The 12,972-nt window shown below is 38.2% G+C and overlaps 1 protein-coding gene across 1 annotated transcript; it reads left to right on the top strand.

Annotated features, from left to right (window-relative positions):
* The first annotated feature begins 1,650 nt into the window (after positions 1-1,650).
* KCNJ3 (potassium inwardly rectifying channel subfamily J member 3) lies at positions 1,651-12,619 on the top strand. Its single transcript, XM_003406012.3, has 2 exons — positions 1,651-2,352; positions 12,395-12,619. The coding sequence occupies exons 1-2, from the start codon at positions 1,651-1,653 to the stop codon at positions 12,617-12,619; spliced, it is 927 nt and encodes a 308-aa protein (XP_003406060.2).
* Positions 12,620-12,972: the final 353 nt, after the last annotated feature.

Here is a 12,972-nt window from a genome sequence, read left to right as displayed (position 1 = left end):
TGCAACTTTGAGTTCTGAACATGCCTATCTAGGAGCTAGTTGGGATCTGTGTTTATGATGCATCCCCAAATCCAGGCATCCGTTTACATGAGAGCCCTGGTTACAGAGACATATTTGTACTTCTCTTTCTTCAGAGTGGAGCATTTGCTGCTTGCTGGGGGCTTTCAGACTGATGCAGAGCGGAGAGGAAGGAGAGTTGGCTGGCGTTTGGGAGCAGATTTAGAGACGCTTTTTATTGGAGGGGGTCGCTTTTCTTGAGCTGCCAGACACTGCAGGCTCAACTGAGGCGCGGAGGTGCAATTCAGGCTGGTGGAGCAGCGGGGGAAGTCAGGGACAGGCGGGGCTAGCGCGGCTCTGCAGCTGATCACACGCACCAGCACACACCACTCTCCCGCCGCCTCTGCTCCCATCTCGCATCCCCCACCCGGGGCCACTGAGCGCGGACAGGGAGTAGAGAATCCAGGAAGGAAGAGGCAGAGGTTTCCACTGGGAGACAGGAAAATTTGGAGCGGCCCTGGTGTTTAACCTGAAAGTCCGACTCGCAGCCCGAGGCTCGAACCCCATCCAGCGGCACTGCTGTCTCCTGGAAGGAGGACACAGCTCGAGGGAACCCCGGAATCCCGCGCCCAAGTCAGTCTGTGCTCGGCCCGTCAGGATCCTTCTCGCGGGGGCAGCCAGGTACCCTCAGGAAGGTGCGGAGCTTAGGCAACCTGCATTGGCGCCCACCGTGGTACACCAGGAAAAGTGGGGGCGAGGAAGACAGCAGCAAACGCTGAGTGCGAGGCCAGCCTGCTGCTACCGCCTGCCGCACCGCCTCCTGCCCTCTCCCTCTGGGTGAGTGTCCTGGCTTCGCGCACTGCCGCGTCTCAGCTGGGCGCGGGGCAGCCTGGGGACCCTTGAGGGTCCGGCCGAGGGTCCTAGTGGCGTCCGCGGAAACTCGGTGGCCAGTGGAGGCCAGGACGCGCCTCTGGAGTCCGGAGCTGGGGACCCTGAGCCAGGAGGGTTTAGGGAGGGGGTCTTGCACCAGCTCCCGGCAGACATGCCTTTGGGCGGGATTTTGGCCAAAAGATAGGAGGCAGGAGCGCCGGGGGTTGGGGTGGGGGGCGTTAGCCATCCCTGGGGCCAGGAGAGCCCGGAGCGGCGGGGAAGGGGGAGGGTCTGATCCAAGCAGGTAGCGCAGCATTGGCAGCCTGGCGAGTTGGCAGGTGAGGTGAGAGTTGTTTGTCAACTCATTAATTTTCAAACAGTCCAGTTTGGGGTGATGTAGAATAGTCAGGAGAGGCGAGGAAAGGCAAGAAGAGGTGGCCCGGGATGCCAGTGGTGGGGGAAGAGAAGAGAAGCCTCGAAAAGCTTCGAGGCAAAATTGCGCTTGGGTTCCTGGTCTTTACATCCTTCCTGCCTTGAGTGTGGGAGAACACTTTTTTAAGACTCATCTGGGAGAGAAAGCCTCCTTCCCAAGGGAGAGGCAAACGCGTCTGCAGGGGACAGAGACCGCAGCTACCTGCCCGGTGCGTCCCCCACCTCAGGCGCGCCTGCTTTTACCCCCCCCCCCTTTTATCCCCCACCCCCACCTCCTTATTGGTGCTGGTTTGCAGCGCTCGGCTCCTGCGCCTTCGCTTCGCGTTTGAATCTGGCTCGCCCCTCCGTATTATGTCTGCACTCCGAAGGAAATTTGGGGACGATTACCAGGTAGTGACAACCTCGTCAAGCGGCTCGGGCTTGCAGCCCCAGGGGCCGGGCCAGGGCCCGCAGCAGCAGCTTGTGCCGAAGAAGAAGCGGCAGCGGTTCGTGGACAAGAACGGCCGGTGCAATGTACAGCACGGTAACCTGGGCAGCGAGACTAGCCGCTACCTTTCGGACCTCTTCACCACCCTGGTGGACCTCAAGTGGCGCTGGAACCTCTTCATCTTCATCCTCACCTACACGGTGGCCTGGCTCTTCATGGCGTCCATGTGGTGGGTGATCGCCTACTCCCGGGGCGACCTGAACAAAGCCCACGTAGGTAACTACACGCCCTGTGTGGCTAATGTCTACAACTTCCCCTCTGCCTTCCTCTTCTTCATCGAGACCGAGGCCACCATCGGCTATGGCTACCGCTACATCACCGACAAGTGCCCTGAAGGCATCATCCTCTTCCTCTTCCAGTCCATCTTGGGCTCCATCGTGGACGCCTTCCTCATCGGCTGCATGTTCATCAAGATGTCCCAGCCCAAGAAGCGCGCCGAGACGCTCATGTTCAGCGAGCACGCGGTGATCTCCATGAGGGACGGCAAACTCACGCTCATGTTCCGGGTGGGCAACCTGCGCAACAGCCACATGGTCTCCGCGCAAATCCGCTGCAAGCTGCTCAAAGTAAGTGCAACTCGACCCTTCCCCACTTGGTGACTGCCAGCCCCCGTGCCCCTCCCCCGGAAATTTACTCACCTGAGATCCGCCCCGTCCCCAGTTTTACCTTTCGCTGCAGGTAAATTTTTTTTTTTGGGGGGGGTGGTGGTGGTGGAGGATTGAGCAAAGAGAAAACACAGTTCTGTTCTTCCACACTGTTGCGCTCTTGTTTATCATCCCGGATGTTCAGGTCTCACTTAGTAACACTTAAAGAGTGGTGTTGGCTTCTGGAGCCCTGGAGTAAAGGAGCGCCCTGTTCTTCTCCCTGCACTTGTTGCTTGTTTCTTTAGAGCACGTTTCCTTTATAGTCAACACTCTATTCCATTAAACTTGAAGTACCAAAACTGAGCAGCTTTTATTTTGAAGAGATAGGTGCTGAACTTGCCTCAACTTCCATTTAAGACCTTCCCCTCCCCCATACTATTAGTAGATAGATTATTTCTCTATACCTATTTTTTTTAATAACATTAACTCTGTGTATGGTCATCTTTTAAAGGAGTACACAGATCCAGGAAGCAATTAAGGTGGAAGAACCCACACCTGGTTCTTTTAAATTTTTATTTTTATTAAATATTTTCCTAGAGATGTGTTCTGTGGAAGCGTGAGTGCTTCTCCTGTAGAGCCTCTTGTTAATTTTACTCTTAATTGACTGTTTTGATGAAGCCTTTGTCAATTACAGATTTCACTGGAAGCTCTTTAGCATCCATTAAAGAGGATTGCTTCCTACCATCAGCAGTGTAAATGCTAAAACAAATTGCGCACGGAGATGTTATTAAAGCGAGGTCCACCTGGTCGTTAGAGGGCACCACAGCAAACGCTCATCCAATCAGAGTCAGGGAAGGAGAGATTAAAGCCCAGTTACTTTATATGTCATTTACAATTCATTTTTCTGAGGGACTTGCCTTAGGCAGTTTTCAAATGTTCCTAAGGTGAAAAAGATGATCTCAAAAAATACTAAAGATTTCTCTGAGACTGTATAGAGAACCATGACCCAGGTTCATAATTTAGTATTAATAAAATGCAAAATCTTATAATAGTTTTAGATGAAAAATTTTGTCTTTAAAATGTCAATTTCCACTATGCAAGTATATATTGTTTTCCTCAGCCGCAGCTGATGTTGTAGTTAAAAGTGAGCGAATGTGTTTTTAAAAAGGTTTGCTCTTGTGTCATTTTCATTCTTCATTTATAAAATCTTACCCTAATAACTCTTGACCATGTTGCTCAGTTAAGTGTAAGAATTAAAGCAGTTCGATTGTCCTGTCACTTCACATCATAAGCATATTTACTTGCTATAAACAGTCAACAATCTCTGAATTTTGTAGAGCATAGTGGGAAATTATCAGTCTGGTTTTCATGACCATGTTCATTAAGATAATTATGAATTAATACTTTGAGTAGATCATAGTCTTTAAAAATTAACTCCAAGGAACTGCATGCAGGCTTTTATGTAACTTAGCATATAGTTTTCCTGACCACTGTTTGAATTAAGTGGGTTGTTGAATCAGTCTAAACAGTTGTTTTGTAGACTTTTTTTTTTCTTGCATTGGTGTTTGTTGTATCTGTTTCTATGAATAGACCAAAGTATATTTTATCTTTCTTTAGGTAGGCCTGCCAGACAGGTAGCAGCAGTTTAATTGTTAATATAGTGCCAAAACCTCTGTCAAGGAATCCATGTTAATGTATCACCTCGGTACTCTTATAGAAGAGTAGTTTACCACACTGGTCTTTAGTGGAAATTGAAAATTAGACTTTACAGGTCATGTTTTAAACACATAAAGTCATTTATTAAAACAAAGATTTTCTTTTCCAGGCAACATATTTTAAGAAATGTTTTTTGAATTCATCAAATGTTATTTTAGTAAAACCAGAAGTAATTAGAATTGATCTACATGTCAGTTTATGCATACAAATGTACAGTGAATCTGAAGCACCCAGTCTCTACACTGGTACAGGGCACTGATGACGACACTTACAAATGAGGCCACGTGCTGCATATACCATAAGAAATGTCCTGATTTAAAAAAGAAAAGATTTACGGTATTGACAAATCTGGAGCAAGGTGCTATATTAATACAAGGTGATAAAAACACTATCTAACTAAAATGAAAGTATAATATTCTTATAAAGTCCTCTAATTTTGGTTTATTAAGAAGATGTCACAGTTAGAGGTAGAAATGATTGACACACATGGAGTCAATTTATATTTAAACAAAATTATGGGGAAAATCTCCCCTGCTTTTTTGTGATCCAGGAGGGTTGATCAATGATTGCTCTTCAGCCAGCAAGTTAGTGTAGTTTGTCTGAAGTTGATTTTTCCTGTAGCATGGTAATTCAAATGAATTCTCATACATCTTGTCATTTCCTTAGGCTTCATTAAAAAGGAGTCAGGTTTTAATGGAGAATAAATAGCATTTAGCAAAATTGGAAGACAGATTTTCCTGTAATAGGTTGCTCTCATTTTCTCTTAGGGACTGAGATGAACTGACCTAAAACAGTCAACAACAATTTTTAAAGAGAATCTACACCGAATTCTTAAAGTAATAATAATTCAAAATTAGTTTGATAACTTTTTAAATTAAATGTAATTACAGATGTTCTTAGTTTCCTCCTTTAGCACCCTTTTGGACATTTTAAAGGTAGGATTTTTATATTTTTAACAGAAGAAGTAGTACTTGTAATTCTTAAGGCAACAAAAATATATAATGTTTAGTGACATAATCATAAAGTATAGTGTAAATAACATATATTTTTTTCCTATTACCTAATTTAATTTTACTTAGATTTTTCTACTTTTACTTTCTTACTTGCTGAACATAAACTTTTTTCTCCATGTCAATATAAGAGTTTTATTTAATGATTATAAAGCATTTTCGATTCTTGGGAAGATAGTCAAAACATGGATATGACTTTCTAACCATTGCCATTAGGAAACTTTCCATGTATATTGCTTCTGTATTCCCAAACTTTTGGTGGAAGTTATTTTATTTTAACCTATTTTTTTAGTTACACTATTAACTTATATGAAAGCAATTTTTTTTTCAACTCTACTGCTGTCTTCCAGAATGAAGATACTAAAGTTTCTTTCAGTATTCAAAGATAAAACCCCACAGCTGTCCAGTCGATTTCGACTCATAGCACCCCATAGCATTTCTGAGGCTGTAAGTCTCTACAGAAGCAGACCGCAACATCTCTTTTCCGCAGAGCCACTGGTGGTTTCCAGCCGCTGACCTTTTGGTCAGCAGTCGATAGCTCTAACCACTGCACCACCAGGGCTCCTTAGTATTCAATTATAGATCCTCCAAATTTATGCCTGGAGTGATTGGTACTTTTTCTCCTTGGAAAAACAAACAGAAAATACACCTTAAATAAAAATTGAATGACATGGTTTCGAAAAGCTTCATATAATAATAATAAAAATCTATATTATTATTATATGAAGCTTTTCGAAATGAATCTTCTTTCTCTTTCCCTTCTTATTTCTATACTGATTTTTTACTTGTAATTTTTAGTTTAGTGTAGTTGTCTTTTTGTTAACTTAGAGAATAGGCACTAAAGAGCATGGCCTTCTTAAGTTAAGATGTCATCTAGTTGGAAACATTTAATAAATGCCTGGATTAGGGAATTCAGACTAATGGGTGAAACGCTGGACCCTTTAATTTCATTTTCAGTTTAAAGAATTTGGAAATCTTACACCTAAGTCTAATGGTTGACTGCCCTAGACATACAGTTTGTTAGAGACAGAATTACCTAATCTTCCTTGATACATTTGTTCAAGAATGCTAAAATTCACAAACTCATTATCCAGATGCCTTCTTAAATACACACACACACACACACACGTATTACTGAGTTACCAAATCAAACTTTTTTTATGTAAATTATTTCCTTTTCATGAGTTAAATACCCGAAAACATAAAGTCAATTACTGTTGTATCCAGGTTTTAAAACAAAAAGATAAGGATAATTTTTTCTCATGGAAGCACAAACTTATTTCTTGATATTTCTATTCATTGCAAATAGTCATCATCTGTCTTTCCTGGGAGATCAGCTATGCCACCCTTAATTTTCACTTATTGAAAGCTAATGGAGCGCATTTCTTTCTTCTTCTAACATCACAGATTACTTTTGCTCTCCCCTTTTTGTTCCCTATTTATAAGGATATTGAAAATTGTGTACTGCCTGGTTTCCCCATACCAATGTGATCAAGTGCAGATACAATTACTGCAGAGCCATCCTTTTCATATGTCCTAACATTTTGTTCATCTTTTTACCACAAGGATCCTTGGATCACATGATTCCTGGATTTTTCTGACAAGTTTATTGGTTTGTCTTCATTCCATAGCTTAGGCATAAATGTGACTATACTTTTGACTCTATGACTTTATTTTGTATAACTGACCCTTTTGATTTTGACCAGTTTACATTTAATTTTCAAGTCTTTAGACAGTTACTTTTTTATAAAATTTCATCTACAAGTGAATATCTATTAAAGAATTTTTCTTCTGAACATCTTCCAAGTTATTACTAAAAACGTTCAAAAGGTCTAAGACCAAATAGCTCGAAATTAACAGTGGCTAGGTCTCTTATTTTTTTAGGTCTCTTATTAGTTGGAGAGTTCTTTAGGTGGATTCATTATGCTTTTAAAAAATAGCACAATTCCTATTCAGTCTAACTTTAATTTTTCTGATACAAGTATGATTATTCTCCAAGTATAGAACTTGAGTTTTCTTTTAAATCTATAATTATCATTCTTTTTACAATAGTAGTAATGTGGTTTTTTATGGTTGTTTGTTTTTTGTTTTTAATATGGTTCCTGAAAAGTACAGGGTGGCTTGTGCTCAGGGAATACAGTATAAACAAAAATAAGGGACACAAGGACCCACAAATAAACAGCAGGAGGTCAGAACAAGTGATAAAGTGAAGCAGGAAAAAGCATTTGTTGGATTGGAGGGTGTTTGGTGAGTAGGAGAGGAACTCACAAGTATTAGGGTTGCAAATCTGTCCACAGTTACAATAAATTCCATAAAAAGTCCTCCAAGAATTATAAAGCTCTTCTTTCATTTGATTGGTATGAAAACCTCACATAATCTATTCGTTCTATAAGGTATTTTATTTTCATAAAAACAAACATGTTTCTATGAGATAATTAGCTGAGCATCAGATCTTATTTTAGACTTCCACCTGAGTATTCTTGTAATTTTGAGTGTGAAGAGTCGAAAGAAACATATAATGTAATTGTAGACAATCCAGTTTTTTAATTGTGAGACAATTAGTTACTACCACCCTCCTTTTAAAAAAAAAAAAAAATTAAATCAACAAATGATTATCTATCAAAGAACTTTCGTACCTTCCACATATCTCCAAGCGATCATATTTCAGATGTGTGTGTGTGTGTGTTACACATTTAAAGAGAAGCAGTGAAATTGTAGATAAAATTGTCCAAGGGGTGGTAAGCAGTAAAGGACCCTTTCCGCTTTAGCCCCCTTTCTTTCCTTCCTTTTCCTTTTCCAGTTTCCTTTTTTCTTCCCTTCTCATTTCCTCCTTTCCTTACTGGCCCTAAGGGCCCTTTTCAAGTGGAGACTTGGAGGAAGTAGGACATGGATCAAGTCTTGAAATACCGTAGAGGTAAATCTTGTGAGTTAGAGATTACTGATTACATTTTTTATTCAAAATTACTGAGCCTCACTCAGAGATAGGAAAGAGCACAATGGTTATAATTAGAACACATTTATGGATTAGAGAGGTGGGAGAAACAGCAGAGACATTGATCGTATTGACAAAGTGTGGTCCTTCTGAATGAATGTGGACACTTGATCATGGATCCCCCAGAAGGAGGATGGCCAAGTAAATGGCCTTATTCCAGGACGGTGCTAAAATGTTTATGCCAGAGTTTTGTGTGAGTCTGTGTGTCTTTGGCACTTAAAAGTCTTTCATCTATAATGTGAAAACTATTGGTCTGTAAAATGCATGACCATGATGGTCCCTTCCAGGCATCTGTGGACTTTTGATTTTTTTCCCTCTGTAGTCAGAATTGTAGTTAATTATCCATGGGCCTTTTTGGACTCATAGAGAGTTCAAAATCATTTGAAATTAACTATTTCTTTGAAATTAGTACTTATTATTATAAACTGAGGCACAAGCCTTAAGCTCTACAGATAGATCAATTTGAATATGATGAAAGTGTGTACAGTTGAAATATTTAAATATTATATGCAAATTTCTATTATAAAGGATACATTAGAAATCACTGCTACTACCTAAATTGTATGAAGTTATTTTAAAAAATTCATAATATTCAAGTTACAATTTTTTTGGACAGTAAACTTAAACATTGATGAAGCCTTAGCTTTCCTTGACTTTTCTCTTACTTTTTGAATTTGCTGTATTGCAGTCAACCAAAAAGACTTTAAACTGGTGGGAAGATCTTAATTTCTTTTCCAAGATTCCAGAAAAATGAAAAAAAAAAAAAAGGTGTATAGAATTCATTCTCGGGTCATAGGTTTTCCAAATTATGTTCTAAATTTTTAAGAACTACAAAGTTTTTCGTGAACTTAATCTTTTCTTCCACCTCTTCCCCTCTGGTTTCTCATTCATTCTATAATTTTTATGATTCTAATTCATCATTTCATCAAATAGAAGTCAACCCTAGTTACCAGCTTTTAGGAAATTGAAAGGCTTACATTATTCTTAAATTTTTAGAATTTTTTTTCATTTTTTGTTGATTTTTTTTTATGTCATATCTACATACTTTCATCTAGAAAATAATCATATCCATGTTCCCTTTGGAATTAGGTTTACAGAGGTAAAGATGTGTGTACCATGAACGAAGTGCTTTAGCGATTGAAGGTTTCTTCTTGTATCATAATTCTTAAGATGACACAATGAAGGAAGGTTAAACTTGTTTGTATCTAAAATTTTCCTGCCTATTATCAAATATTTCTGGGTGAAATATAGTGATAGCTAAAGAAGAGAATTAGAGAATTACAGCATATTTTCTGATTTATTACGTTCTGAAGTTACAGACCTCAGTTTAATTTCATAAAGGCACATATAAATAACTCCTCTTTTATCTTTCAGTTTTTTTCTTTTCATACACATGTGTGTATCACAGTTCTTGAACAAAAGTTCTCTCACTCCACTTATACAAGTCTAGAGACTTAAAACTAAGATAGGATTTTGTTTGTTTTCCTTTGCTCCAGTGAATCTCTGGAATTTAGCTTAATTGTATCAGAATTAAGAAAGCCTTGACTAGAATTCTCTGGTTGAAAAAATAATGTACATATTTCTGACGAATGTATTTGGTAAGCATATGTAGGTTTCTGGAACACTGAATGTGTTTGACTGACGGCTAAAATAATCTTGCTCTAGCCAGGAGTTCAAACTTCGAAGAATTTCAGTGATCCAGGTGCCTGCCACACTAAAAAAAGAGTCAAAGAGGCAAACAAAAATCAGGGAGATGAGCATTTTGAAAATTGAAATATTTGATAGCTTAACATAATGGAAAAGGACCTGGAACACAAATTTGTGGATATGTGTAGTGTCTTGGAGTCATTAAAGAAAAGGTTGAATTATATCGTTTCCACTGGAAAGTAATTTCTCAGTACATATGTAACAACCTTCACTTATCTGGAAAATATATAGTAAGCATGGAAAATATCTTTCAAATAAATGAAGCATCATTTCTTTCCCCGTGGTGTCACATAATAGGCTGTCACCTTTGGCTCTGCCGAGACCTTGGTAGGGTATGAAGAATATATTTTAGAAAGTAGGTATAATTCTGAGTATATAGCAGACTTTTAAAATCAGAGGATATATTGAGCCTGAATAGAACAGATCCATGTATATTTAAGTCTAAGTTATCTATATAGGCATGAACTACTTTGACTGCTAAAAATAAAATATTTTTCACTCCAGGTTGGCATTTTCCTGATAGCTGCCTGTTTCTAGGCCGCTTCTTCTTTTCATAGGTTGTTTGATAATCAGGGAATATAAAGTTTAATAGCTTACTCTAAATCCTTTTAGAATGAGATACAAATATATAAAAAAGGAGAACTAATTTTAGTATTGATCTACCTAGATAATAATTAGAAAAATATACTTTCTTTGTCGAAAATTATTTCAAAGTAAAATGAGTTGTTTAAAAATTGTCTTTGTCAATACAATTATTTAGTTCAGAAAAAGCAGAGTTTAGAATACTTAGTAATAACTACCCAAATTCTGATCATTAAATATAAACATCAGAATACCACCTTGTGTTTTATATAGCACCTGTTTCTCAGTAGGTGAGCAAACAATAGACACAAGATTTTTGTTTTTATTTATTTTTCATTTGCCTTTTTTTTTTTTTAATGTGAATCAATACTTGTTATACAACTGTGTAGTTGGAAAGTTGCAGGCTTTACTTACTAGAGAATAGGTTTAGAAACGTAAGTGATCTGAAAAAGTCCCAAAGTGAGCTTCTTCATGCTGTCTGAGAAACACCTAGCTTCTGTTATTTTTGTACCATCAAGTTTTTTCATGGATTTTACTCTCTTGTCTGCAATAGTTTTCTTCTTCTTCTTTTTTTTTTCTTCCCAACTAGCTACAAGGTAGAGAAGAAAAATAATCTCAATAGTTTCCTTTGGATTTTTTTTTTTTTTAATGCAAATAGTAATATTGAGTAGCATTAACCTACAAAGTAGCCTGTTGAATTTACTAATTCTGCTGTTGGGACTCCTTGCAGCAGTTACCCCCTTAATATACTACCACCAATTTGAATCCCTTACTTCTGCTTTGCCTCTGAAGGGCATCTTTTTAAACCACATTTTTCAGTGTTTTGAGATTCCTTTAGGCCAAGTGAGGATTTCGTGTTCATGCTACCATTTCATTGGAGAGAACAGTTTTCTGTTTTATTAGTTTTTTAAAGAGTCTGAAAATATACAGAATTTTTGAAAGTCTCATCTGACCAGCAGCTTGGGACCCACCTGAATTTTTCTGTATGTATCACCTAACTACCAAACCTTTATCTTATCACTATCATCATATAAATTAAAGGAAAATATTTGCTTGTACATAATTCTTGTAAGTAACAAGTATGGAAAATGAAATAAAAATAAATAAAAAAGGAAGATAAGGAAGTTAGCTTTTATCATCTGCTGATTTTTAGTATTTATATTTAATTTTCTTTTAGAGACAGTTTACTGAATTGAGCTTTATAATGGTTTATGCTGAAATGAAAAACTACTTACGACCTTATGAAAATTTCCTGACACTATGAGTTTATCAAATACAGATATTTTAAATCACATTTTGATTAAGGAAATTGTAGTTTTGCACAATTGGTTCACTGTTTTTAAAATCATAAAATAGAGAAGTAAACAATTTTAATGCAGTTTATTGTTAAATTTTGAAATTTGAGTTTGAAAGCCATTAGCTAAGATCATCTTCACTTTATTTTTATTTTGTGAGCTGTTGTGTGCCTAATTTAATATAACCTCTTTGCTCTTCTGTTACAATTCATGTCCATGACCTTTCAATATCCTGGAAAAGTAAATTAGTATGCTTGGCTTTTTAATAATTCAGTAAATATTTTCTTAAATTATCATCAACGTTTTTCAGCATTAACAAACTCCATAAGGACTGCCTACTTGTTTGTTTTGTGAGGAAAAAAAAAATCTGGCATGTAATGAGTTATTATGCAGTGATTTATGTCAAGAAGTAGCACATGTACACTCACTTCTGGAGTTTGTGCTAACAGCAATTGTTGGGCCGGGCATTTCTCCAAAGCTCATGAGTTAGGGAATGGTAATTATAGTAAGCCGTATATTATAAATAATGCATGTATGTTCCGCATGAGCTATGTGGGATTTCAGCCCGTTTGCTAGAACAAAGCTGCATAATGATTTGTTTGGATTTTGTTGCAGATGATCGATAGTGCAGAATGTTGGCAATGATGTAAATTATTGTTGGGCTGCCTTGAAAATTTCAGCACAAGTGGTGATTTCTTCTCTTTTTCTGTGTGCTTGTCTAGTCTCGGCAGACACCTGAGGGTGAGTTCCTACCCCTTGACCAACTTGAACTGGATGTAGGTTTTAGTACAGGGGCAGATCAACTTTTTCTTGTTTCCCCCCTCACGATTTGCCACGTGATCGATGCCAAAAGCCCCTTTTATGACCTATCCCAGCGAAGCATGCAAAGCGAACAATTCGAGATTGTCGTCATCCTAGAAGGCATTGTGGAAACAACTGGTGAGTAAAAACACAGATATGTCATCAAGTTTCTATATTCCATAATGATACTATATGCAGAAAACCCGTGACAAGGTGGGCGAAATGTCTCAGTGCGTCCACATTTCCACATTAAAGAAAGACTTACCTCTTATTTCTTTGTATTATTAAATTGATAACTACTTTGAAAATTAAGATGTACTGTTTTGATGGTTCCATACATAATATTAACTCAGGAATACTCACTGCAAAAAAAAAAAAAGACGTCTTAGAAATGACTACGTTGCTCTATTTTAATTACAAACTTGGAGTTCCTATAATCATGATTTTTCTTTAAAGCTACTAGGTTAAAAAAAAAAAAAAAATCAGAGTAATGGTGAGC

Source organism: Loxodonta africana, chromosome 6 (assembly GCF_030014295.1).
Source record: "Loxodonta africana isolate mLoxAfr1 chromosome 6, mLoxAfr1.hap2, whole genome shotgun sequence".
NCBI lineage: Eukaryota > Metazoa > Chordata > Mammalia > Proboscidea > Elephantidae > Loxodonta > Loxodonta africana.
This window is presented reverse-complemented; position numbering and strand designations above follow the sequence as displayed.

Bases quoted from the DNA above. Each gene is read 5' to 3' on its own strand.
- KCNJ3 (XM_003406012.3), top strand. From the start codon at position 1,651: ATGTCTGCACTCCGAAGGAAATTTGGGGACGATTACCAGGTAGTGACA. The intron at 2,353-12,394 runs GTAAGTGCAACT...GTGCTTGTCTAG, and splicing joins TCCGCTGCAAGCTGCTCAAA to TCTCGGCAGACACCTGAGGG.